The sequence below is a fragment of the Capricornis sumatraensis genome, chromosome 7 (assembly GCF_032405125.1).
Source record: "Capricornis sumatraensis isolate serow.1 chromosome 7, serow.2, whole genome shotgun sequence".
Taxonomy (NCBI): domain Eukaryota; kingdom Metazoa; phylum Chordata; class Mammalia; order Artiodactyla; family Bovidae; genus Capricornis; species Capricornis sumatraensis.
In genome coordinates, this window is record NC_091075.1 from 118,764,827 (window position 1) to 118,789,315 (window position 24,489).

General features: G+C 58.5%; 1 protein-coding gene across 1 annotated transcript; it reads left to right on the forward strand.

Moving 5' to 3' along the window:
• Nucleotides 1-438: 438 nt before the first annotated feature.
• On the forward strand, nucleotides 439-22,066 carry NELFA (negative elongation factor complex member A). Its single transcript, XM_068975113.1, has 11 exons — nucleotides 439-688; nucleotides 16,489-16,660; nucleotides 17,788-17,949; nucleotides 18,771-18,860; nucleotides 19,507-19,637; nucleotides 19,716-19,785; nucleotides 19,918-20,006; nucleotides 20,557-20,668; nucleotides 20,821-21,101; nucleotides 21,175-21,274; nucleotides 21,424-22,066. The coding sequence occupies exons 1-11, from the start codon at nucleotides 479-481 to the stop codon at nucleotides 21,606-21,608; spliced, it is 1,602 nt and encodes a 533-aa protein (XP_068831214.1). The 5' UTR covers nucleotides 439-478; the 3' UTR covers nucleotides 21,609-22,066.
• The last annotated feature ends 2,423 nt before the right edge of the window (nucleotides 22,067-24,489 follow it).

Below are 24,489 nucleotides of genomic sequence, written 5' to 3' on the forward strand. Positions count from 1 at the left end.
CGCAGACTCCCGGCGAGCACAGCCTCGCGCCAAGCGGCGCGGGACCCGGGTCGCGGGGAGGGGGCCGGGCCGCGCGGCCGCGCCCGCCGACCTCTCCACAGCCCGGAGTAGCGACGCCGCCGCCGCCGGGCCGCCGCGCCCACACCCGCATGACGTCATCTTCCGCGACCCGGGAGGCCCGGCCGCGGGCGCCGCCATGTTACCTTACGGCCGCCGCCGAGAGGACCTCGCGCCGCCACGAAGCTCCTCGTCGAGGCCCCGCCCTCCGGTGACGTCACGCGGTCGCGCCGGGCGGGCGCCTTCAGGTTTCCTTTCGGACGCCGGCCTGAGGACCTCGCGCCTCGCCGAGGCCCCGCCCCGCCGGAACGTCACCGCGGCGCGCCGGGCGGGCGCCGCCATGTTGGGGGTCCTCGCCGCGGGCGCGTAGGTGTCCTCATAAGATGCCGGCTCGGCGGCGCTCGGCTTTTTCCCCCCCAAGATGGCGTCCATGCGGGAGAGCGACACGGGCCTGTGGCTGCACAACAAGCTGGGGGCCACGGACGAGCTGTGGGCGCCGCCCAGCATCGCGTCCCTGCTCACGGCCGCGGTCATCGACAACATCCGCCTCTGCTTCCACGGCCTCTCGTCGGCCGTGAAGCTCAAGCTGCTGCTCGGGACGCTGCACCTCCCGCGCCGCACGGTGGACGAGGTGAGGCGGGCGGCGGCGCGGACGCGAGACCCCGGGCCTCGCGGCCCCTCGCGCGCCGCCGCCTCTGCCCTCCGCTCGCGGCCCTCGTGCCCTCGGCCTCGCGGGCCGCGCCCCCTGCTCGGCCCTCCGCGCGCTGGCGGCCTCGGGGCGCCGGCCTCGGGGCCCTCAGCTTCTGGGGTCTCCGCCCGGTGGGGTCACCTGGCGCCCCGGGTTCTCGCCACACACTCGCGTTTTTCGCTTCTTTCTCCTCAGTGGGTCTGTCCTGGGATTTTTTTCTCCTTAACGGTACGTTATGTCACTTTTTGCGCAAAATAAGGAGTTTTTCAAAGCGTTGAGGCGCTGTGCTCGTTTGCGGGCCCTCCAGCCCCGTCTCAGCGCCTCTCCCGCTCCCGCAGTCGGCGGTTTCCTGTCCCGTCGTGGACGGAGCGTCTAACGTGTCCGGTTCGGCGCAGTCGCTCAGTCGTGTCCGACTCTTGGCGACCCCGTGGACTGCGGCACCCCAGGCCCGCGTGTCCATCACCAACTCCGGGAGTTCACTCAGACTCCTGTCCATCGAGTCGGTGGTGCCATCCAGCCATCTCATCCCCTGTCGTCCCCTTCTCCTCCTGCCTGCAGTCGTTCCCAGCATCAGGGTCTTTTCCAGTGAGTCACATCTTCGCGTTACAGTTGGCCACAGTATCGGAGCTTCAGCATCTAACGTGCACAGGAATGCAACTGATCAGTTTACCAGCCACACGGCAACCCGCCTGTCCTCCTCACGCTGCTTAAGGAGCAGAAGAAGGCTGCGTCCGGAGCCCCCTTCCCCTCCGCCCGCTCCCTTGAGAGGGGACCGCTTCCCTGCTCTGCTTGGCGACGTGTCGGTTGGATGTGCCTTTTCCAGCCGTCCAGTTGGGTTTTCCCTGCTTTGAGCTGGACATCGCGGTGTGGTGTCGTGTGTTTTGTGTGAGGGGTGTGGGTGTGTCTGCCTGCTTCCGGTAACACCTTTGACAGATGCATCCGGCAGGCGGCTCCCGCCGTGGTTTAATGCTCACTGCTGGATCGCATTCCGTTGCCTTAGTATGCGGTTTCCCGCGTTGGTTCACTGTTCTTTCTACTGAATTGTCTGTCCAAAAGCTGTTTTCCTCATTGTGTTCTTTTTTTCATTGTCTTGTAGGAGCTTCTAAAAGCTATAGTTTATTTACGTGTTGGTGCAGCAGGTAGCTGCTAGGATCTTGGTTCCCGTTCCTCCTGCGGTGCAAGCTTGGAGTCCTAGCCACGACCCACAGGGAGTTCCCACTTTGTAGGAGTATTTTTTAAAAGTAAATTTTGTATAGTAATCTTTTTTTCCCACTTATTTATGTTACAAATGTCTTCCAGTTGTGTCTTGACTTAGCTTTTTTCGCCGAGTCTTTGGATCCCAGAAGCTCTTAGCTGTAACTAGGCAGCTGTACTCTTAGGATATGCTTGTTGGGGGGGTGCTCCAACAAGTGATGTCTGGTTGTGCCTTTCACTTCTGCAGAGCATTTCTCTGGTGCAGAGCCCTCCAGGAACCTGCCCTAGGGTGGGTGGAAGTTTGCACCTCCCCCCTCAACCTATTTATTAACCATACTTGTCCTGAGTTCACGGCCAAACTTTAAGAAAAAGCCATTTGGGCTTAGGCCATTTTGCCATCTAAGCCTGGCCACAAAGTTTGCCCTTGAGCAGGTCTTAGTAATTAATGACCTTGAGGGAAGTGAGAGAAGGCAGGAGCAAAGGAAGAGCAGTCAAGTTGTTCAGTCACGCAGTTGTGTCCAACTTTTTGCGACCCCATGTGCAGCAGGCCAGGCTTCCCTGTCCCTCCCTGTCTCCCAGAGCTTGCTCAGACTCATCCAGCCATCTCATCCTCTGTCGTCCCCTTCTCCTCCCGCCTTCAATCTTTCCCAGCATCAGGGTCTTTTCCAATGAGTCAGCTCTTCACATCAGGTGGCCAAAGTATTGGAGTTTCAGCTTCATCATCAATCTTTCTAATGAATATTCACGACTGATCTCTTTTAGGATGGACTGATTTGATCTCCTTGCAGTCCAAGGGACTCTCAAGAGTCTGCTCCAACACCACAGTTCAAAACCATCAATTCTTTAGCACTCAGCCTTCTTTATGGTCCAACTCTCACATCCTCACATGACCACTGGAAAAACCATAGCCTTGACTGTATGGACCTTTGTCAGCAAAATGATGTCTCTGCAGTCAGGAAAACATAGTTGCCATTAACCAGAGTCCTAGTTCTTCCCCAGGGGATATGCATAACAATCTGATACCTGTCTTTGAGCTCTGCAAGAACTAAGACCCCCACCCAGGTAGAGGGTGGAGTGATAATCTTGACTCTTGGGACTCAGTCAGCTAAAGGGCGGGCTCCCAGCCACCAGAGGCCCTTTCACGAGTATGCAGGCGACCTCGCTCAGGGTGGCTTCCTCCTCACTTGCTGCAAGTAGTAGGTCCCTCCTCCTCCCGCCGTTTAGCTCGGTTGTGTCTTTTGGCTGAATGCCAACCAAGAGGTGAACCCAGTTTTGTTAACACTTGTGGTAAGGGTAAACATAAATGAATATTGAATTTATCGAATGTCTTTAATGTCTATTGACATATCGGTTGCCACATTTACGAAGTAGCATTAATTGCGAATCAACCTAGCTTCCCTGAGGTAAACCTAACTTGGTCATTTTATGTGTAGGACTATGTCACAACATTCAGAAAACTAAGATCATGACATCTGGTCCCATCACTTCATGGGAAATAGATGGGGAAACAGTGGCAGACTTTGTTTTTTGGGGCTCCAAAATCACGGCAGATGGTGATTGCAGCCATGAAATTAATAAACGCTTACTCCTTGGAAGGAGGGTTATGACCAACCTAGATAGCATAGCAAAAAGCAAAGACATTACTTTGCCAACAAAGGTCTGTCTAGTCAAGGCTGTGGTTTTTCCAGTGGTCATGTATGGGTGTGAGAGCTGGACTGTGAAGAAAGCTGAGCACTGAAGAATTGATACTTTTGAACTGTGGTGTTGCAGAAGACTTTTGAGAGTCCCTTGGACTGCAAGGAGATCCAACTAGTCCATTCTAAAGGAGGTCAGTCCTGGGTGTTCTTTGGAAGGACTGATGCTAAAGCTGAAACTCCAATACTTTGGCCACCTGATGCGAAGAACTGACTCACTGGAAAAGACTCTGATGCTGGGAGGGATTGGGGGCAGGAGGAGAAGGGGGAAACAGAGGTGAGATGGCTGGATGGCATCACGGACTCGATGGACGTGAGTCTGAGTGAACTCCAGGAGTTGGTGATGGACAGGGAGGCCTGGCGTGCTGCGATTCATGCGGTCGCAAAGAGTCGGACACGACTGAGCGACTGAACTGAACTGAACTGTGCCATCCTGATGGCTTCCCAGGTGCTGCAGTGGTGGAGAATCCGCCTGCCAGTATGGGAGACTCGAGAGATGTGGGTTTGATTCCCGGGTTGGGCAGATCCCCTGGAGAAGGAAATGGCAACCCACGCCAGTGTTCTTGCCTGGAGAACCCCATGGGCAGGGGAGCCTGGCGGCACGGCCCACGGGGCTGCGAAGAGCTGGACGTGACTGGGCGCACGCGCAGTGCAGCTTGTCCTGGTGTTTTGTGTAGGAGTTTGTATCTGTGTTCACGGGTGAGATTAACCTCTGGTTTTTCTTTCCCAGGCTGTCTTCGTTAGCTACTGGTATTGAATTTCTTCATGAATGCGGTGGTAATACGGCTTCTGTTTTCCTCTCTTTTAGAAGTTTCGTTTAATAGTGGAATTATTTCTTCCTAAATGTTTGGTAGAACTTAGGAATAAGCCAGCTGGGGACTGGATTTTCCCTGTGGGGAGATATTTGAGTATTGGTGCTTGGCTTTATGTTCTTAACTTTTCTGGATACTGTGTATCCTCTAGTGGTTTGGCAGTTTGTATTAAAGCTGCGGCTTTCTTAGCATGAAGTGGGTGGCGGCCCTCTCTCATCTTTTTCTCGTCAGAGGCGTGCGCACTGCGGCTTCCTCCCCCTGACGTCCCCCTGGATTCATCTCATCAGATGTTTGTCAGCCTCAGAAGACTTTGCCAAGCATCACCTTTTGACTTTGTCCATTGTTCTGTTATCTGTTCACTTTCTGTTCGCTAATCTTGGTTCTTTCTTTATTTTTAAGACTTGTTTACTCATGCATTTTAACCTGGCTGTGGTGGGTCCTATTGCTGCGCTCGGGCTTTTTCTGGCCGCGTGGAGAGGCAGCTCCCCTCCAGGGTGGCGCATGCACTCGCTGCAGGCCTTCTCTAGTGTGGCCCACGGGTACAGTCACCCCTCAGCACGAAGGGCCTTCCGGGACCAGGAATCGAGCTGGTGTCCGCTGCAAGGTGGATTCTTAACCACTCGACCCCCAGAGGAGCCCATGTTCACTAATTCTTGTACTTTAACTATTTTCTTCCTTTATTGGGTATTTATGTTGTTCCTTTTCTGATCTCTTAATGTAGATATTGATCTAATTTTCCAGCCATTTCCCTTCTCTAAAGTATTCATATTAAGTCAGATTTTTTTTCTCTCACGTCTTTAGCTGCGTCCTACAAATGTTGAGAGTGAAATCATTACCCAGGCACACTTTTGTAATTTCTATGATGATTTCCTCACTGACCTCTTTGTAATTTAAAATGTTTTTTAGTTTTTGTACATCAGAGGGAGAGAGGTTTTGCTTGTGTTTCACTAGTAATTTCTGGCTGGGGTGAGTGCTTGTCAGGGAATATAGCCTGTATGATTCCAGTCATTTGAAATGAGATTTGCTTAATGGCAAAACATATGGTCGGTTTTTATAAGCATGGCAAGTGAGTTTGGGGAGCATTTGTTTCCGTCTAGTTTTGCGACCCATTGCCCAGTATATATCCAGTAGGTCAGATTTGGTGAATCATCTGTATCAGTGGGTGTGCTTATCTCTGTTAGGATTATCCGTTTGCCTAGTGTTACAGTTTTACCAACTTTCGATCTCTACATTGTGAAGCTGTGTTGTTAGGTGTGTACAAGTCAGAGCTATGGCTGTTGCCTTGCGAGCTGAACCACAGACCTTTACGTAAAGGTCTCTTTAGCTGGTAGTGCTCTGTCTGTTTTTTAGTCCAGCGTTGATATAAGTAGACCAGCTTTCTTTGGTTGATTCTTCTGTAGTTTATTCTTGGATTTTGCCTATCATTACAAGAAATTACAATGAAAAATTTACTTAGCTGTATTGAAAGAACTAGGCCTTTCTGGATAATTTACTTTTCTGAAAGGCATTTTTATTTATCTCTTTAGTGTTAAACTTTTTATTCCCAAGCACCCTAATTGACTTCGCTATCTTAGTTACTTTTCTTCCGTCAGTGAGGGCCGGACACCTTAGGGGATGGCTTTCTGCTGCTCTTTATGTGGGGCCGCAGATAAAGGGACACCGGGTAGCTGGGCTGCGTGCGCTCCACCCGGACGGCGGAAGGGGAGAGACGCTGGAGAGCCTCGTGTGGAGCTGGAGGAGGACGCTGCAAGGCTGGCTTAGAACTCGGCGTTCAGAAAGCCAGGGTCACAGCGTCTGATCCCCCCACTTCCTGACAGATAGATGGGGAAACAGTGCACGCAGTGATGAGTCTACTTTCTTGGGCTCCAAAATCACTGTGGACTGTGATTGCAGTCATGAAATTAAAAGACACTTGCTTCTTGGAAGGAAAGCTATGACAAACCTAGACAGCGTATTAAAAAGAAAAGACATCACTTTGCCAACAAAGGTCCGTCTAGTCAAAGCTATGGTTTTTCCAGTGGTCATGTATGGATGTGAGAGTTGGACCATAAGGAAAGCTGAGCGCCAAAGAACTGATGCTTTTGAACTGTGGTGTTGGAGAAGACTCTTGAGAGTCCCTTGGACTGCAAGGAGATCCAACCAGTCCATCCTAAAGGAAATCAGTCCTGAATATTCACTGGAAAGATTGATGCTGAAGCTCTAATACTTTGGCCGCCTGATGTGAAGAGCCAATTCACTGGAAAAGACTGATGCTAGGAAAGACTGAAGGCAAAAGGAAGAAGGGGGCGGCAGAGAGGAGACGGGTAAACAGCATCACCGACTCTGTGGCCGTGGGCTTAAGCAGACTCTGGGGCATGGTGAGGGACAGGGAGGGGGCATGCTGCAGTCCATGAGGTCGCAAAGAGTCAGACACTGAGCCACTGAACAACAGGTGTCCCGCGCGGGTTAGGGCTCTCCAGAGAAACAGGACCGACACGACGCCTGTGTGCTGGGCGCTCACGCGCAGCCGTGTCCAACTCCCTGCCGCCCCACAGACTGCAGCCCGCCAGGCTCCTCTGTCCGTGGGATTCTCCAGCAAGAATCCTGGAGTGGGTTGCCATGCCTCCCTCCAGGGGCTCCTGCTGACCCAGAGACTGAACCCTGAGTCTCCTGCACCTCCTGCATAGGAGGCAGATTCTTTACCAGGGATCCATCAGGGAAGCCTTATGTGTACCTGTATATGCCATATAGAGGGGGGCGAGAGAGAGGTCCCGGCTTTATTAACAGGAATTGGCTTACGACAGCCTCCTGGAAAGGCGCAGATCTGCAGCCAGCAAGTTCGAGACCCGTCTGAAAAACCAGCAGGCCAGAGAAGGGCCAGAATCTCAGCCAAGTCCCAGGGCTGGGAGAGATCAGTCTCAGCTCAGTAGTCAGGCTAGAGGAGTGTGATCTACTGGCCTGTCTGCTCCGTCCAGGCCTTCAGCTGATTGAATGTGGGGCAGCCACGCTGGGGAGGGCGGTCCACCTCACTCCCTGCAGCTCCCGGGTTGATCTGATGTAGGCGCACCCTCAGACACATCCAGAACAGCTTTGGACTCCTTGGCCCAGGCGTGTGAGCGTAGACTTTATACGCGGTGTCTGCTCCAGCTTGTGTTTCTTAATGAAATCTTCAAACCAGTTCACGTGTTTTGTGATGTATCTATTTCTCTTTAAAGCTAAGTCAACCAAATAGGAAAAGGCGTATGTCAAGGCTGCTTATTTAACTTATACGCAGAGTACATCATGAGAAACGCTGGGCCGGAGGAAGCACAAGCTGGAATCAAGATTGCCAGGAGAAATATCAATAACCTCAGATATACAGATGACACCACCCTTATGGCAGAAAGTGAAGAGGAACTTAAAAGCCTCTTGATGAAAGTGAAAGAGGAGAGTGAAAAAGTTGGCTTAAAGCTCAACATTCAGAAAACTAACATCATGGCACTTGGTCCCATCACTTCATGGGAAATAGATGGGGAAACAGTGGAAACAGTGGCAGACTTTATTTTGGGGGGCTCCAAAATCACTGAAGATGGTGACTGCAGCCGTGAAATTAAAAGATGCTTACTCCTTGGAAGGAAAGTTATGACCAACCTAGATAGCATATTCAAGAGCAGAGACATTACTTTGCCAACAAAGGTCTATCTAGTCAAGGCTGTGGTTTTTGCAGTGGTCATGTATGGATGTGAGAGTTGGACTGTGAAGAAAGCTGAGCACCAAAGAATTGATGCTTTTGAACTGTGGTGTTGGAGAAGACTCTTGAGAGTCCCTTGGACTGCAAGGAGATCCAACCAGTCCATCCTAAAGGAGATCAGCCCTGGGATTTCTTTGGAAGGACTGATGCTGAAGCTGAAACTCCAGTACTTTGGCCACCTCATGCCAAGAGTTGACTCATTGGAAAAGACTGATGCCAGGAGGGATTGAGGGCAGGAGGAGAAGGGGACGACCGAGGATGAGATGGCTGGATGGCATCACCGACTCGATGGGCGTGAGTTTGGACCGCATGCTGCGGTTCATGAGGTTGCAAAGAGTCGGACACGACTGAGCGACTGGACTGAACTGAAACAAGAGTTGTTAACTAATACCAGGGAGGTAGGAAAGGTAGTTTGATGACCCAGAATTTTAAGTTTACTCACTGAGGGGGTTACAGAAGTGATTTAGGGCCCCTTCCTCTAAGGATTTTGAAATTGGTTCAGGAAGTCAGAAAGACTTCAGGAGACAGTGTCCATAGGTGTCTGGCTAACTGCCAAGTGTCAAAAAGCATAAACACTGACTTCGTGATGTTTTAGCTGTGTTTGAAAGGGCTTTGAGGAAACGAGATGCTTCTACTAATAAAACCCGGGATGGCTCTTGTCTGAGACCTTATCATTGCCACCATAGGAGGTTTGAGGGAGAGTTCTAGGGATGACTGAGATAACGCTTTAAATCGTAAAGCTATCTGGCTTGCGAGACTTCCGTGGGATCCCTGTAATCCCTGACGGGGTCAGCTGTGGTTCATCACCTGGGAGACCAGGCCAGGCGCCTGGTGAAGGAGAGACTGTTCTGCCCACACGCGCGTCGCCGCTGACTGCAGCCAGGACGTGTTTTGGTGAAGACGTTTTGTAAAAGGGATCCTCCAGAGTCCGTTGGGCTTCCTGAAATTGTGCTGGTCTTTCCCTCAATGGTCGGGAGCAGGTGTCTCTCCTGACCTGGCCGGTTGCCTGGGGCCTGTCCTTGCTGTGGCCGCAGTCGGCGATGAGGCCCCTCCGTGTCCTCTGCGGCCGCGTGGATGTTTCTTGGGATCTGGGCAGCCTCTGGGTTTCCCGTCTCTTCTTTCTCCTATTATTAAGCTGATTTACTGCCCAAAATAAGTAAGGTAGAAAGCTTTTTCTAACTTTACTTTCCAATTCCCCTCCGTGGTCCAGCCGCTCTCACTTCTCTCTCACCCCGTCCCTAGCCCCGCTTCCCCGACAGGCAGCAGTCTGCCCTGTTCTTGTGTGGACGCTTTTAGAAGCTGATCCTGCAAAGTCTGTTGGGCTTCCTGAAATTACGTCTTGCAACATGTGTGTGATTTTCAGGGACTTTCCACTCTAAGTGCAATCGACATAAACGTGGTTTTGATCTGGCTTTCACTCGGCAGCAGCATTTCAGACCCACGTGTGTGTGATGTGTGTGAGCAGCTCGTAACTCCCTGCTGACAGTGTCCTGGGGGGACATGTTTCTGTGTGTGCGCTGTGGCCGATCTCTAGAGGCAGCGCCTGGGGCGGACGGCCCGGTTCGGTGGCGGAAACGGCCGGACTGCTTTCTGAGGCGTTTGCCTCATTCATTTCGCTGTCCCGCTTGGAGCGTGCAGTCCGTGAGTAGATTTCCGATTCGGTTTTTCTGCCAGCCCTAACAGTGTTGGGCATGTCTGGTAGGGTGTTCAAACTGAAGGGAGGTGGCATATACTTTTAATTGACTTAGATTATATTGTTTTCTATAGCTCGATCAGCTTTTCTGCACAAAACCTATTTTTAATATTCATCCACGTTGCTGTTCATCTAACCCAGGGGTTGACAAACTGAGGCCTGTGACTTGTTTTCTGTGCGATCTTTGAACAGAGACTGTTCTGAACCTTATTAAAGGGTTGGTTAAAAAAGACAGCAGAGCCTGGGCGGCCCCAAGGCCTCACGCAGTCCCTGTCCGGCCCTTGGCGGGAAAGCGAGTGACCCCGACCTGCCCAGCTGGCCCACTGTCGCCGCTGTGCGTCACCCTCCAGCCCAGATGGCGACAGGCCGCGGCCCAGAGCTCCTTAGTTACCGCGCACGCCTGGCTGCAGTCTGCCCCCCGTGGGGTGAGGTGAGTTTGCTGCAGAGGCGGTGAGGCGCGCTGGGCTCGAGCTGCCCTCGCGCTGCCCCTACCCGGCTGTGAACACGTGCCTGCCACTGGAAAGCCGCTGGCGGGAGGTGCCGCCTCGTGTTGTTTGCTGGCCTCTGATCCGTCTGGGGCCTCTGGCTGCGTGTGCCGCCTTCTCAGGCGTCTGCTCTGTTTGTTGCCCCTCAGTAACGCCTGCCCGTGTTTCTGCCGTCCTTTGTGGATCTGCGGGGGCCCTCTGTGCATTGTGAAGTTAAACGCAGCTGGCTTTGGATGTCACAAATCTGCCGTCTTGCTGCCGCCCACTACACTTCCCGTCTGCTCATCACTTAGGCACCCAGTGACACACCCGGGGGCTCGCGGCTTGTGCTTCTGAAGCCCTTGGAGAAGTCGGCCGGTGTGCCCTTTCTCTCCACGCTGCGTCCGCAGTCCCGCGAGACGCCCCGGCGCGTCCGGCTGGGCCTCGGGCCGGGTCAGCCCTGTGCTCCGCTCTGGGGCCTGGTCCCCGCTGGGTGCCTGCCTGAAGCTGGCCCCTCTTCTCTCCTGGGTCTGCGGTGCCACGTGGGTCTGTGCGTTCCGGGCAGCCCGTGCCGGTCGGCCCTCGGGGCTGGAACCCCCTGCCTCATCCCTCCTCCGTCTCCCCGCCCGAGCCGCAGTCAAGCCTGGTCAGTGGGAGAGCGTGGCTGGCAGCAGGCCTCCCGCTGATGGCGGCTTCATCTGAAGGCCTGGGCTGCTAGAACAGGACACCTTAGGCTTGCTGACTTAGGCAGCCCTCGTCCTGGGTGCTGGGACGCCTCCCTCGATGAGCCGGCCCTCTGGGATGGGCACTCGATTTCCCGGAGGGCCCTCCTCCTCGCGCGCTGTGGCCGTGAGCGGGGCTCCGTTAGAAGGACGCTGAGCCGCTCAGGACGGCAGTGTCACGGGGAGCGTGCAGTTTGTAACTGGGCTCTTGGGTCTTTAGCCTCCTTCTTCTTTCTTCCCCCCTTACTGCCCAGCCGCCTCCTGCGGCCGCGCTGTTCTGCTGGGGCTGCCCTCGGGCCCGCAGCAGGGTGCACTGCCACAGCTCTAAGGGCCCCTCCTGACCGCGGGGCCGGGGGAGGCCTCGCCCCCGGCCGTGCCTGGCTCCCCCGCGGAGGCCGCACGCCGCCCACCCTCTGCGTGTGTGTCTGTCTGTCCAGACGGCCCTTTCACGAGGATGCTAGTTGTGCCGGACCGAAGCCCTCTCCAGTGAGCTCACTGTAACGTGGCCTCCTCACTGTAACAGTGTCCGGCCCTGTCTGCGAGTGAGGTCGGATTCTGAGGTCCTGTCAGGACTCCAGTAAAGCTTTTGGGGGGCCCGGTCAGCCCGTAGCAGCAGCTTTTGTGGGTGCAGGTGCCGTCTCCGTGTCTGCGGTGCTTGCCCGGAGCTGCCTCTGAGACCCGGTGCCCTGTCCTGCGGGCCACGTGCCCCAGGGCCTGAGGAAGGGGCTTGGCGCCTGCCGGGCGGGCGAGCCGCGCAGACGCGCGTTCCGGTGGGGCCGTCTGGGTGTCTCGGCGCCCCTTCCGCACTGCAGTCTCCTTCCCCCCTGCCCAGGACCTTCCTTACCGCTTGACCCCCTGTCCGTCCGCCTGGGGGGGTCTCAGCGGGCGTGCGTTCCCTCAGGTGTGCCGGGTGACTAGAGGGCGCGCCCTTTGCTGCGTGGGTTCTGCTTTTATTGTTTTGTAGCTGCTGTGCAGCGTTGGTGTCAGTGCCCGGCGTGGAGCCCGGAGACTCACACGCAGCGCTGCTTCTTGAGGTTCTGTCCCCGGTACGTCATTAACAAAGCGCCGAGTCTAGTTGCCTGCGCTGTGGGGTAGATCTTGCTGGTTCTCTGTCTTATAGATGATAGTGTGTGTGTTGCGATCCCAGGCCCCTGATTCACGCCTCCCCCTTTGCTCGGGCTGAGTTTGCTTTCTGTGTCTCTGTTTTGTGTATAAGTTCACTTGTATAGTTTTCTTTAGATCCGCCATGCAGGTGACATCATATGTTTCTCTTTCCCGTCTGACATGCTCAGGTCGCCTAGTATGGGACCTAGCTTCACCCATATTGTTGCAAACGGCGTGATGTCTGCATTCCCTTGTGTGTGTACGCCGCCGCCTCTTTACCCGCGCCTCTGCTGATGGGCATTTAGGCGGCTTCCACGCCCTGGCTGCTGTGAACGGGAAGCTGCACGCGTGACGGTTTTCTCTGGATCTGCGCCCAGGAGTGGGAGTGCAGGGTCACGTGGTAGCTCTGTCCTCAGGTCGTAAGGCGCCTCCGTACAGTTCTCCACGGTGGCTGCACCGAGGCACGCTCCCACCAACACTGCAGGAGGGAGGGTTCCCTTCTCTCCACACCCCCTCCAGCGCTTACCTGCTGACAGGCGTCTTGATGGCCATTCTGGCTCGTGTGAGGCGATGCCTCGGTGCAGTTTTGATCCGCATTTCTCTGATACTCGGCGTGTTGAGCATCTTTTCACGTGCCTTTAGCCATCCATAGGGAGGCCTGGCGCGCTGCAGTCCGTGGGGCCACAAGGAGCTGGACAGGACTGAGCAACCGGACTGAACTGATGTCTTTGGAGAAGTGTCTACCTTGACCTTGCTTTTACCAGGTCTTTAATTTTTTTTTTTTTGAGCCATACGAGCTGTTTGTACACTTTGGAGGGTAGTCCTGTGTCGGCTGCGTCCTTTTTGCAGGTTGTCTGCTGCTCGCTTTGCTGAGTAAGAGCTTCTGACTGGGTCCCGTCGGTTCGTTTTTGTTTCCATCCGTCTCGGGAGATGGATCCAAAAATATATTGCTGTGATTTATGTCAAAGAGTGTTCTGCCTCCGGGAACTTTCTAGTGTCCAGTCTTACCTTTAGCCCTTTAATCCAGAGGATGAGTTCTTAGAAACACTAGTTGCTCAGGCAAGAAGCATGTTGGTCATAAACTGGTGAGCGTCACTGAAGTGAACTTGGTAGAGGGAATTCCCTGGTGGTCCAGAGTAGGAGCCACGCTTTCCTTGCCGAGGGCGTGGGGTCCAGCCTCGCTTCTGACCCGTGTGTGGCCCCCTGCGCCCTGGGAAGTCTTCAGGCTCCTGCCCGACGCGGCCCCACCTGCCGAGGCCCCGGGTGAGCGCGGAGCTGCTGCTCGCCCCGTCCTCCGGCCGTGGCCCTCGGGGGCTGGACGCGGGCCTGTGCCGCCAGCCCTTCACCGTCCCGCCCTGCCCTCCCTCACGGGGAACTGTCTCCTTCTGCATTTATTTTACACTTCTTTTATGTTGAATGAGGGCGAGCAGCCTTTGCATTTTTAAGAGTTTTCAATCATTTTTCTAATGGTAAAATTTCACAAATTGACATGCAGACTCAGCCTCCTTGTTTGCTCTTTATGTCTAGTAGAGACGCCTATGCAGTGTGACACTCGGGTGTGTGTTTAATTGCCTGTGATAGGAGTTGCAGATTTTTTTTCCCACCCAGCGTGACACTTCTCTTGATTTCTTTTATGGGATTTGGATTTTCTGTGTGATGCTTCATAGGAAAAATACTGAAGCGGTCAGCTTCAAGCTCTTGCCTTCTGCGGCTCCTCAGTTTGGAGTCGTAACTCCAGAGAACTTGCTCTCACCAGTCACACAGAAGAGAGACCTCTGTGGTCCTCCCAGGGCCTTTATGTCTCATTTCTCAAATTGCAGTCTGATTCACTTGGAGCTTATCTGGGAATAAAGTGAGAGGTGAAGGACATGTTTAATCTCATGGGGCGTTTACGATTGTGATACCTGGCAGCAGTGATCTTTCTTGCGTTACCTTCTTTTACAACTTCTTACTTCTATTGCTTTTCTCACAGGAAGTTAGAATCAGATGATAGTTTTGTGAAGAAGTATTTCTGCAGCTTGAGTGGGGTCCCCCGGACTTAGAGGTTACCGAAGGACACCACCCATCCTGACGGCACCGGGGGCACCGCGCACTTCGTCCCCGCCGTCCACTCAGGCCCGGGGGCTCCTGGCCCCTGGAGGGCGTCCTTAGAGATCGCGTGATGCCTCGAGTCGGCTCCTTGGTACGGTCTCTTCATTGCCCGGTTACTTCCTGGCGTCTCGCTGTGTCTAGACCCATTTCTCTGCTTTATCTCCTCATTTTGTAGAGTTTGAAAATTCTTGGCGCTGTAAGTGGTCAGAGACGCCGTGCGCTTGGTGGAGGCGTGTCTCGTGGGGGCGCGTCCCGCGGGGCGTGTCTCGGGGGCGCTGGTGCTCCCGCCCTTTCTCTTTCCGCGGGACTCTGGCTGCCCGTCTGCTGCTTCCTCCCTGACGGTGACTCCGCTGGACTGAAGCAGGCGCTTTCGGGCGTGGCTCTTCCAGGAGCTCCGTGGGGGGGGGGGGGGGGGCCCGGGCCGAGGACTGTCCCCACCCCTGCCGGCTTCTCCTCCACAGAGCCCAGTCCTGTCACCCAGAACTGACACCTGGGCACGTGACGCCCAGCCAGGGCGGGGACACGCCGCCTCCAGGCAGGAGCCTAGGTGTGCCGCCAGCTTTGGGGACGGCTGCGGGCTCTGGCTCAGCTGCGGCCCCCTGTTCTTTGCTCATACAGTTTTCAGACTGAGATACTCAGGTTAGATCCACTCTTGAAATGCACAGACCAGTGGTTTGGGTACCTCACAACGCTATCTGAGACCAGAACAGTTGTGTCACCCGGAGGAGGCGACCCCGAGCTCGCCAGCAGTCTGTCCCTGCGCCACCTCCAGCCCAGGGACTGCCGTGCGCCTCCTGCGCCTGCTGGGTAAGCTGTCCTGGTGTGTGACCCGCGCGGCGTGTGCGCTCAAGTGTGGCTGCTCGCACAGAGCTCTCATGGCTCACCCGCGTCGCCACGTGTGCCCTTTAGTTGCCAGCCCAGCGTCCCCTTGTGTGGGTGAAGCTTCCATCAGATGATGGCCTTGGCATCGCTGCTGCTCTGGGGGTGTTAGGAATGCGTCTGGGAGGCCGGGCGTCTCCAGTCTCCGGGTCTGTGCCCTTGCGCCCCGCGGGGTCTGTCTTTTTCTTTAATTTTGGTTTTGCCTCGCGGCTTGTGGGATCTTGGTTCCCTGGGCAAGGGCCGAACCGGCCCCCCGCAGTGAGAGCGTGGCATCCTTGCGGGAGGCCTCCAGGGGGCCCGTGTTGGTCTTCTCGAGGAGTGGCCAGGTGGTTCTCCGAATGCCACACTGTGTGCCTGGCGCGGGGCAGCCGCCCTGCCGTCTGCCTGCCTGGGTTTTGCAGTCCTGATGGTGCCCAGGGCCCAGCCTGCCTGTGGAGCCCCTGGTGAGCCGGGGTGTGAGTCGGGGTGTCCTTGTTCTCCGTTTTATATAAATTCAGTTTGTCACAGACACGTTCATACTGTCTGACTCATTCTAGTAAGTGACAGACAGAAGTGTTTATTGTTTCATACCTTTGGTTCTTAACACATGAACGAGTGAAGCTCAGCTAAATCAAGGGGGGAGGGTAGTAGACGCCGTAACAGCCCCCACCACAAGCGTTAAATTAAAAAAACAAGAACGTTTACTGTTCAGTCACACTTTGAAAGAACACGTTTCCGGGTATTTCAGGGTACAGCCCTTCAGAGCTGGGTCAGCTGGCCCTCGACCCTGCACGCAGCCAGCAGGAGGGACCCGGTGTCAGGCACCAAGGCTGGGCCTCTCGCTCTGAGCCCCGGATACCGGCAGGCGGCCAGGCGTGCTCGACGGGGGCTGGGCCCAGGTGGGAGGGCCCCCTGTTCCCGAGGGCCATGCTGAAGGGTTCGGTCTGCGGGGTGGGGTGAGTCCGGCTCCGTCTGGGCCCCAAGCTGCAGGGAGCGGGGACACTCGGCCGCTGGCGGCCTGGGGAGGTGGCTGGGGCGGTGGCCCTGTCACCGGGGCCTCGGTAGGGCGGCCTCCCTGGGCGCTGCTCCGTCCCAGGAGCCCAGGTGTGGCCTCGGCCCGGGCCTCCTGGCAGCCTCTGCCCGCGCCCTGCCCGCCAGGACCTCCCTCTGCCGCCCGCCCTGGCCAGCTCCCACACCCGCCGCCCCGTCTGCAGGCTCGCGTTCTGTCTGCCGAGTGCTGGGAGGCCCCTTCGAGGCTGGCCCCTCGGCAGCCCCAGGAGCCCGCAGGTCTGACGCAGGCCCGGGTGTGAGAAGGCGAGGCGCCCAGAGGCCCGGCTTGGGGTCCGCCCACAGACCCATGCGGGCAGCCCGGGGTGGGCCCAGACTCTGTGCTCTCTCGCAGATGAAGGGCGCGCTCACGGAGATCATCCAGCTCGCCACCCTGGACTCGGACCCCTGGGTGCTCATGGTGGCCGACATCCTCAAGTCCTTTCCCGACACCGGGGCTCTTAACCTGGATCTGGAGGAGCAGAACCCCAACGTCCAGGACATCCTGGGAGAGCTCAGGGAGAAGGGTAGGTCTGGCGTGCAGTCTGCGGGGGAGGGGCCCTGCCCTGACAGCGCTCCTGCAGGGACTGTCGGGTCCCCCCACGCCCGGCTCAGGCGCTGTGGTGACCTGTCCTCGCCCCGCACGCCCCTCCCCTCAGCTCCGGGCGGGCTGTACCCCGGAGCCTGGGTGCTCCTGGCGCCAGCTGGCTGCTCCTGAGATCGTGCAAGAACACCCACAATGCATCTGTTCAGAACACGAGCCCCAAACCCCCTTAGGAACTGCTTGCGCCTGGGCAGGAGAACGCATGCGGGCGGGAGGCCTGTCCCCCCGAGCCCTCTAGTTTTCAGAACTAGCACCGCAGCCCCGGAGAGGCAGGCCCGTCTCCCAGGGCTGCTGCAGGGCCGGTGGCCTGGGCATCCGGGGCCGCTGCCCGTGCCTGCTCCCGGCCCTGAGGTAGCCACTCCCACTCTGCAGGCTTGCACTTGGTCAGTAGCCGCCCACAGACCCGTGGCCGCCCCGGAGCACCAGAGCCCACACTGGGGTGTCTGTGTCCCTGGGACTAGCTCGTCCAGGGTCCCGGCAGGTCCAGGCCCTCCTGGGTGCGCTCTCGGGTGGGAGGGGCCCGCTCTGTCTGCAGCCCTGGGGAGATTCGGAGTGCTCCCCCGAGGACAGGAGCGTGGGATTGTCTGCTTTCTGCTTTCCCCGGGCCTTGCTCTTGAGCTCTCGCCCCCAGCTTACACACGGGCCAGGACATGGGCCTGGGTGCCGCTTCGGGGGCCCAGGGTCCAGCGGGGCCCAGGGGTACCCCCCGACGGGGTGGGTGGGGGGAGACCCAGGGCGGCTGTGGGCACCCCCTGCTTGCTCTGGGCGTGCACGGAGCGCCGTCCAGACAGCCGTGAGGACGCCAGCTGTGCTGGGCCAGGGGCTCCGGCCTTCAAGCCGGTCCCGGGGCATTCCGTTGCCCTTGGGCCCAGGTCGGTGGCCCTGACTGCTGGGGAGGGCAAGCATACGGTCAGCGGGTCCTTGTTCTCTGTTTTGAGCTCAAAGCAGAAGCTCCACGAACAGAAATAGGGAACCGCGCCTCCACGTCGGCTGTGGAGGTGGTGCCTGCGTGCGGAGGTGCGCCTCGTGACACGCCGGCTCTCCGAGCAGTGAACGAGTGTGAGGCGTCCGCCATGCTTCCGCTGGAGTGCCAGTACCTGAACAAAAACGCCCTGACGACACTGGCGGGCCCCCTCACGCCCCCGGTGAAGCACTTTCAGCTGAAACGGAAGCCGAAGAGCGCCACGCTGAGGGCCGAGCTGCTGCAGAAGTGTGAGTGCTGGGCCTCTGTCTGCCTGGGGCTGGGGCGCCCGGGGCTGGGGGTGCCCGGGGCCTCTGTCCGCTGCAGCTGGGGCGCCCTGCGCAGCCGGGCCTGGGAGGTCCTGCAGGCTTCAGGAGACTGGCTGCCGGCAGCCGTGCCTTTTGTCCCATGTCAGTAGTTTTTATTCTGAGGTTCCCTTAAGGTTTTATGGCACCTAATTATCTTTTAAAGACAGTGTTCTACATAGTTTTTTCTCTTTTATTAGAAATTCATTGATTGCTGTGCTGAACTGTATGTTCTAAAAATCTCCTGTAGAAACTTGCGAGTTTTCAGGTGAAAGTATTTATAATCTTTGTTCCAAAAATGATGTCTGAACCGACCGAGTCACACAGGTGATGAGGCAGCTGCTCCCTTGACTGTTCTGGAGTTGCAAATGGCCTGAATTTGACTATAAAGATGTTTGGTCATTTTCTTAAATGTTTCCTTAAGTAGCAGCTATAAAACCTATGTAGAAGGTGCTTGTTGGGAAAGAGGCTAGGATATTGGTTCCTTTGACCGATAGCAGACTTCATTTTAAGTGGTTCTGGTATTGATGTCGACAAGTGTATAAGTGGCCTGTTTTCAAAGAATCAGATAAAGCACCGCCACCGTGGTTCCCCTGGACAGCATCGGGCCCACAGTGCTCTCAGCCTTGCGGAGCTGGCGCCTCGGCCTCCGCCACCGGCCGGTGCTGACACCCCCTACCAGGGAGGAGCCCCCACTGTCCGCTCCCTTGTGAGCCCATGGTCAGAGGCGCCGCCTGGGGAGCGCCGACACAGCCCTTGTCTTCCAGCCACTGAGACGGCCCAACAGCTCAAGAGGAGTGCGGGCGTGCCCTTCCACGCCAAAGGCCGGGGGCTTCTTCGCAAGATGGACACCACGAGTAAGGCCGCCACCCGGGGCGGGGGTCTGGGAAGGCACGGGCGTCTGCAGCCAACAGGGCCCTGCCGTGTGGACTGGGGGGCTCTTCTGCCCCTCCGAGGAGGGACCCAGCTGGCCTGGGACGGTCCAGCTTCTCCCTGCGAAGCTCCGCCGGCCCCTTGGCCTCCCTCGGGGCTGGAGCTCCCCGGGCGCTGTCCGCCCGGCCCTGCCCTGGGCTTGCCCACAGGCCGGGGTCGGAGAGGGCAGTGGCCGTGCTTCAGGGGGCCCGCCCCGCCCCACCGCCCCGTCCTCTTCTGGAGTTGCCGCGCCCTCCTCTCCGGCCTGGGCTGGGTCTGACCTCCACAGGGGCTCCGGGGCTCCCTGCTGCCTGCCGGGCCTGCTGAGGACCGCGAGCGCTGGTGTCCGCTGACGGGTGCTGGGCCGGGCCTGGGGGAGGGAGTCGGGGCCTGCGGAAGGCACCGTCCCTCACGCGTCGGGAACCCCGCAGGGGGTAGGGGTGGTGCTGGTGCAGCTGGGACGGCCCCACCCTGGGGTCTGCACGCCCCCTGCCCTCTCGGAGACCTAGGACTGGAGGCGCGGAGGAGGGTGCGGAGACTCGCCAGGCAGCGCCCGAGACCCTTGACGGCCGCCCCCACCCACTCCCGCAGCCCCGCTAAAAGGCATCCCGAAGCAGGCGCCCTTCAGGAGCCCCACTGCCCCCAGCGTCTTCAGCCCCGCCGGGAACCGCACGCCCATCCCGCCGTCCAGGACGCCCCTGCGGAAGGAGAGGGGCGTGAAGGTGGGCACAGGCCCCGCGCGGCCCCGGGCCGGCCTGGTGCGCCTTCGCCAAGGCTGAGGGGCTTCTGTCTGTCTGCAGCTCCTGGACATCTCCGAGCTGGATGTGGTTGGCGCTGGCCGGGAAGCCAAGAGGCGCAGGAGGGCCCTGGGTATGTACTTGGCCGCCTGTGCCCACGGGCGGCCTCGTCTCCCGAGACGAGCCCGGCTACCCCTTGAGGTGGCCGTGTCTTGGGGGGCCCGTCGCCCCGGCTGAGGGCACTGAGGCCGTGCTCTGCCCGCAGACACGGAGGCGGTGGAGAAGCCCACCAGGGAGGAGACAGTCGTGGAGAACGCCACCCCCGACTACGCGGCCGGCCTGGTGTCCACGCAGGTAGGGCTGCGGGCCCTGGGTGGCAGAGCAGGTGCCCCTGTCCTAGCGTTAGCCGCTGGGGCGTGTCCACGGGGACACACGCGTTACGTGTTGTACGTGGACACACGCAGGAGGATGGGGGCCTAGGGGGCCCTGGTGTGGACACGGGCCCAGAGCGGGGGGCTCCTCGGCGTCCCCTGGGCCCCGCGGGACAGCAGTCAGCGTCGCAGAAGGGCGTCCCTGCGCCGAGGCCTCTCTGCTGTGGGGCTGTGCAGGCGGGCACCAGGCGCCCCGGTGTCCGTCAGTCTCCTCTGGGGAGTGCTGCAGAGCTGTGTGTGCTCATGGTCTTGAAAGGACTGGGTTTTCCTTTTATCACATGCTTGTGGTAAGAAAAGCATCGTTGGAGTCTTTCCTCAAAGGTGGCTCGTTTTGAGGGGGGGCAGGGGTCCCTGACCAGACGGGACCGCCTGGCCAGGCCCCCAGCCCACGGGGCGGCTCCAGGCTGGGGGTCCGGCCCTGAGGGGTCAGGGCGCAGGGCTCTTCTGGGAGCAACGTGGCCTCTGTCTTCCAGAAACTCGGGTCTCTGAACAGCGAGCCCGCTCTGCCCTCCACGAGCTACCTGCCGGCGACGCCCAGCGTGGTCCCGGCCTCGTCTTACGTCCCCAGCTCCGAGACGCCGCCAGGTGAGCGGCCCGCCGCCCTTCCCCGGGACCTGCGGCTCGCCTTGGGGGCAGGAGGCCGGGCCGGGCCGTGGACCAGAGTGCATCCACTTCTCGTTCGGGCTGGACGCAGAGCGGGGGATCTCGGGCCTCAGTAGACTCCGCTCTGCTCGCAGCCCCGTCTTCACGGGACGCCAGCCTGCAAGCCAGCCGCCCCCCCGAGGAGCCCGGCGCGCCGAGCCCGGCGCTCCCGGCGCAGTTCAAGCAGCGGGCGCCCCTGTACAACAGCGGGCCCAGCCCCGCGGCGCCCCCGCCCGCCGCGCCCCCCTCGCCCCTGACGCCCACCACGCCCCCAGCCGCCGCTCCTGCTGCCCAGACGCCTCCGGTGGCCATGGTGGCCCCCCAGGCCCAGCAGCCCCCAGCCCAGCCGCAGCCCAAGAAGAACCTGTCCCTCACGGTAGGTGGGGGGGGCGGGGTGCTGGTGGCGCCCGGGGAGGGGGGACCCAGCGCCCACACCAGCCTCCCCGCAGAGGGAGCAGATGTTCGCGGCGCAGGAGATGTTCAAGACGGCCAACAAGGTCACGAGGCCCGAGAAGGCGCTCATCCTGGGCTTCATGGCGGGCTCCCGAGGTGGGTCCTGGGCGGGGCCTGGCCCGGCGGGGGCGGGGCCGGGGTGGGTCTGGGGCGGGGGGCGGGGCCCGGGGCCGGCGGGGGGCGGGGCCCGGGGGGGGCCCTGTGGGCCCGGGGCCCCGCCCAGCGGCCCCCGCCCGCCCCCACAGAAAACCCGTGCCAGGAGCAGGGCGACGTGATCCAGATCAAGCTGAGCGAGCACACGGAAGACCTGCCCAAGTCGGACGGCCAGGGCAGCACCACCATGCTGGTGGACACGGTCTTCGAGATGAACTACGCCACCGGCCAGTGGACGCGCTTCAAGAAGTACAAGCCCATGGCCAACGTGTCCTAGGGCCGCTGGGCACGTCCCCGCCCACTGACGCTCTAGATCCGGTTTCTCTGGGGCGTCCTGGACTTGTTTTCTAAATTTTAATATGGGTCCTTTTTGTGTGGTTTAAGACACTTTTGGATTCAGTATTACATTTTTGAATGTTAAACTTAGCCAAAAAAAAAGTTGTAACTTCTTAATCTTGGCAACAGCTCCGCCTGTTAGACTGGGGCCTTTTCTTAGCTTTTCTTAAATCCCGCTGACCTGGAGGGCTTTCCTGCTGGGGCAGCACGGGCCCCACCCGCACAGCTGAGGGACCAAAGGTGGCGCCCACGGTGGTTGAGAGCGGGGTGGGGCCGGCCCGGGGCCCGGGATGGGCCGCGCTCACACCCACAGGTTTTGTATTTGCCTTTTGTACAGTTGTGAGCATTTAAGACCAGTCCTTGGGTACGTTTTCATTGTAAAAACTACCTAATTAAAGTTTAGCTTTTCTAAAGAAAAACCACCAGAGCTGTTTCCAGCCAGCTCGACGTCTCTGCTCGGGGGGTGACTCTGCACGACGGGGCTGGGGGGGCACACCAGAGGCTCTGAGTCAGGGGGCCTTGGGGCTGAGGCTGGCGAAGCCTCCTCTTCTGACTGCCACGTGTGCGGGGGCGGGGCAGAAGCAGAGCCCCTCACCCACCCCAGACCACTTCCAGGGCCACGGTGGCCTCTCCCCAGACGTCAGGAGAGTGTCAGATGCTCAGAGCAATGGACGATTCTGGGGTGGGGCGGCACGGCGCGGGGTCCAGGCTTAGCACCCGTGCTTCTGCGGAAGGGGGTGCAGCTTCATCCTGGAGGACTAGGACCACGTGTGCAGCAAGCCCCCGCTCCCCTCGGCCAAAAAAATTGGGAAAATTCGAAAAAAAAAAAAAAAACACAATCCCACATAAAATAAGTTTAAGAAAAAAGCCTTTAAATTTTTTTTAATACAAAAATACTCATACAATCTTCCAGACACAATTTCCGACCTTAAAACGCTATTTCCCCCCAAACAGCAAATCTCCCTTTCAGTATATCCCCAGAAGTGAAGTCCAAGTTCTTAAATGTCAGAACTGGCAGTAGCACCGGGTGCCCCAGAGCCTGGCCCCTTCCGGGTGACTGACGCCGACACCCGGGTGCTGCTGGAGTCGTCTCAGCGGGGCGGTGGGCACCATGCCGCCCGCAGACAGCGTCGCACGTGAGCGCGTCCTCGTTCGCTACACGTCTCGTAGGGTCAAGAACTGGGCACCTGACAGTCTGTACTGAGTGATAAGAACGGGCTTGTCTGACTCCCAAACGTGAAGTGGCTGGAGAAGGGGCTGCGCACACGTGGCCGTTTGCTGGTCGGGGGGGTCCTGGGGATGGTGGTAGGGTGACCTCACCTCCCCTGGGAGGACGAGATGGGGGCCAGGAGGCCGTCAGCACCCAGGGAGCCTGTCCACCCCCGTGCTGAGTCCCAAGGCCCTCGGGCAGCTTTCCTTTTGTTTTGGCCTCACGTTAACGACCAAGGACTGAGGCTGAGGTTCAGAGGAGACCGAATTCCCACATCCAGCGCCCCTCCGATTTGGGGCAGAGGCCTTGATGGAGGCAGGCTGGGGGCCCGTCGGGAGGGCCCTTCTCCGCTGCTCCTCCAGGCCCAGGTTCCACTCCGAGCTGTGAACTGGCTTCTTAGGGACTCTCAGAACTTAGTGTTATTTGCTCACTAGTCATAATAATTTTTGGAAAGAAGGCAACCGCATCTAAAGTGAGGCTCCAGTATTTCCTTCGGAAAGATCATAGAAGAATTTGGAAATCTCAGAGTGACTCAAAGATCACAAAACTTGACTACTGTCAAATACAAAAAGAAGTTAACCTGCGCCCAAAGTGGAAAAGCAGCTGCAGAAGCAGCAGCGGTGCTCTGGAGGGCAGAGGGCCCTCCCTGGCAGGAGAGGATGGGGGCCGCTCCCCAGGCCTGGCTCTGCAGGGCAGGGCTGCGTCCGGCCCCCCAAGCTCAGGGACTCAGGAGGTGACCGCCGTCCACCCAGTACTCTCCTGATGGGAGTCTGAGAGAGCGAGCTCTGCACGGAAACGCCCCTGGTCCCCCAAGAGACGGCAGGGCCACTGAGGCCACAGCTGCCTTTGGTCCCACCTGGCCACTTGTCCCGGAGTCGCCAGAAGAGGGTCGGCAGCCCCCCGCCCCAGTCTGTGCTCGGGAGGCGGCGGGAGCCTCTGACCCAGAACACATGCTTCCCCAGGGGCCAGGGCCACAGAGCCCCCCCCACCAACCCCGACGGCTCAGCACTGGACCGCACACCCTGCAATTCTGCAGCGGCATGGCGAGACGGACGGGGCCTCAGGCGCAGTTTTCGGGGGCAGGTGTGTAAACCGCAGGATGTACGTCGTCTGGGTGGTTTCAGCGAAAGGGTCAGAAAACAGCAGCTGCTGAGTGGCCGCTCCCCTCGCGCGGAGACGGGCAGGCAAGGGGGCTCCTGCTGGCATCGTGCCCGGGCCCAGGTCCACGCAGTGCCCCGGGGTATCAGCTGGCTGTCGCAAGGCCAGGTGCCCACACCCAGTAGCCCGGCTTGAGTGCCCCCACCAAGCCTGTCCACCCAGCCCGGCTCCCACTGTCCCCGCCCAGGCAGCCTCTTCTCAGCCCGAAAGAGCTGTCCGGACACAGGTTCCCCTCAAGCTCCAGGCCCAGTGGGGGCACCGGGCAGCCCAGGCTCCTCAGCAGGGCCCACACCCAGCGCTCCGTCCTGCAGCTGCGGGAACTCGGGACGCATCAGTAAACAAGCATTGCAGTCGGTGGTAGTTTGTGAAACAAGTTTAGCAAAAATATATTGAGAGTAAAAGCCAGAAACTGGTAAAGAAAAACCAACCAAAACCATCCACAAACGCTTCCACA

Bases quoted from the DNA above. Each gene is read 5' to 3' on its own strand.
- NELFA (XM_068975113.1), top strand. From the start codon at position 479: ATGGCGTCCATGCGGGAGAGCGACACGGGCCTGTGGCTGCACAACAAG. The intron at 689-16,488 runs GTGAGGCGGGCG...GCTCTCTCGCAG, and splicing joins CGCGCCGCACGGTGGACGAG to ATGAAGGGCGCGCTCACGGA. The intron at 18,861-19,506 runs GTAAGGCCGCCA...CCACTCCCGCAG, and splicing joins TCGCAAGATGGACACCACGA to CCCCGCTAAAAGGCATCCCG.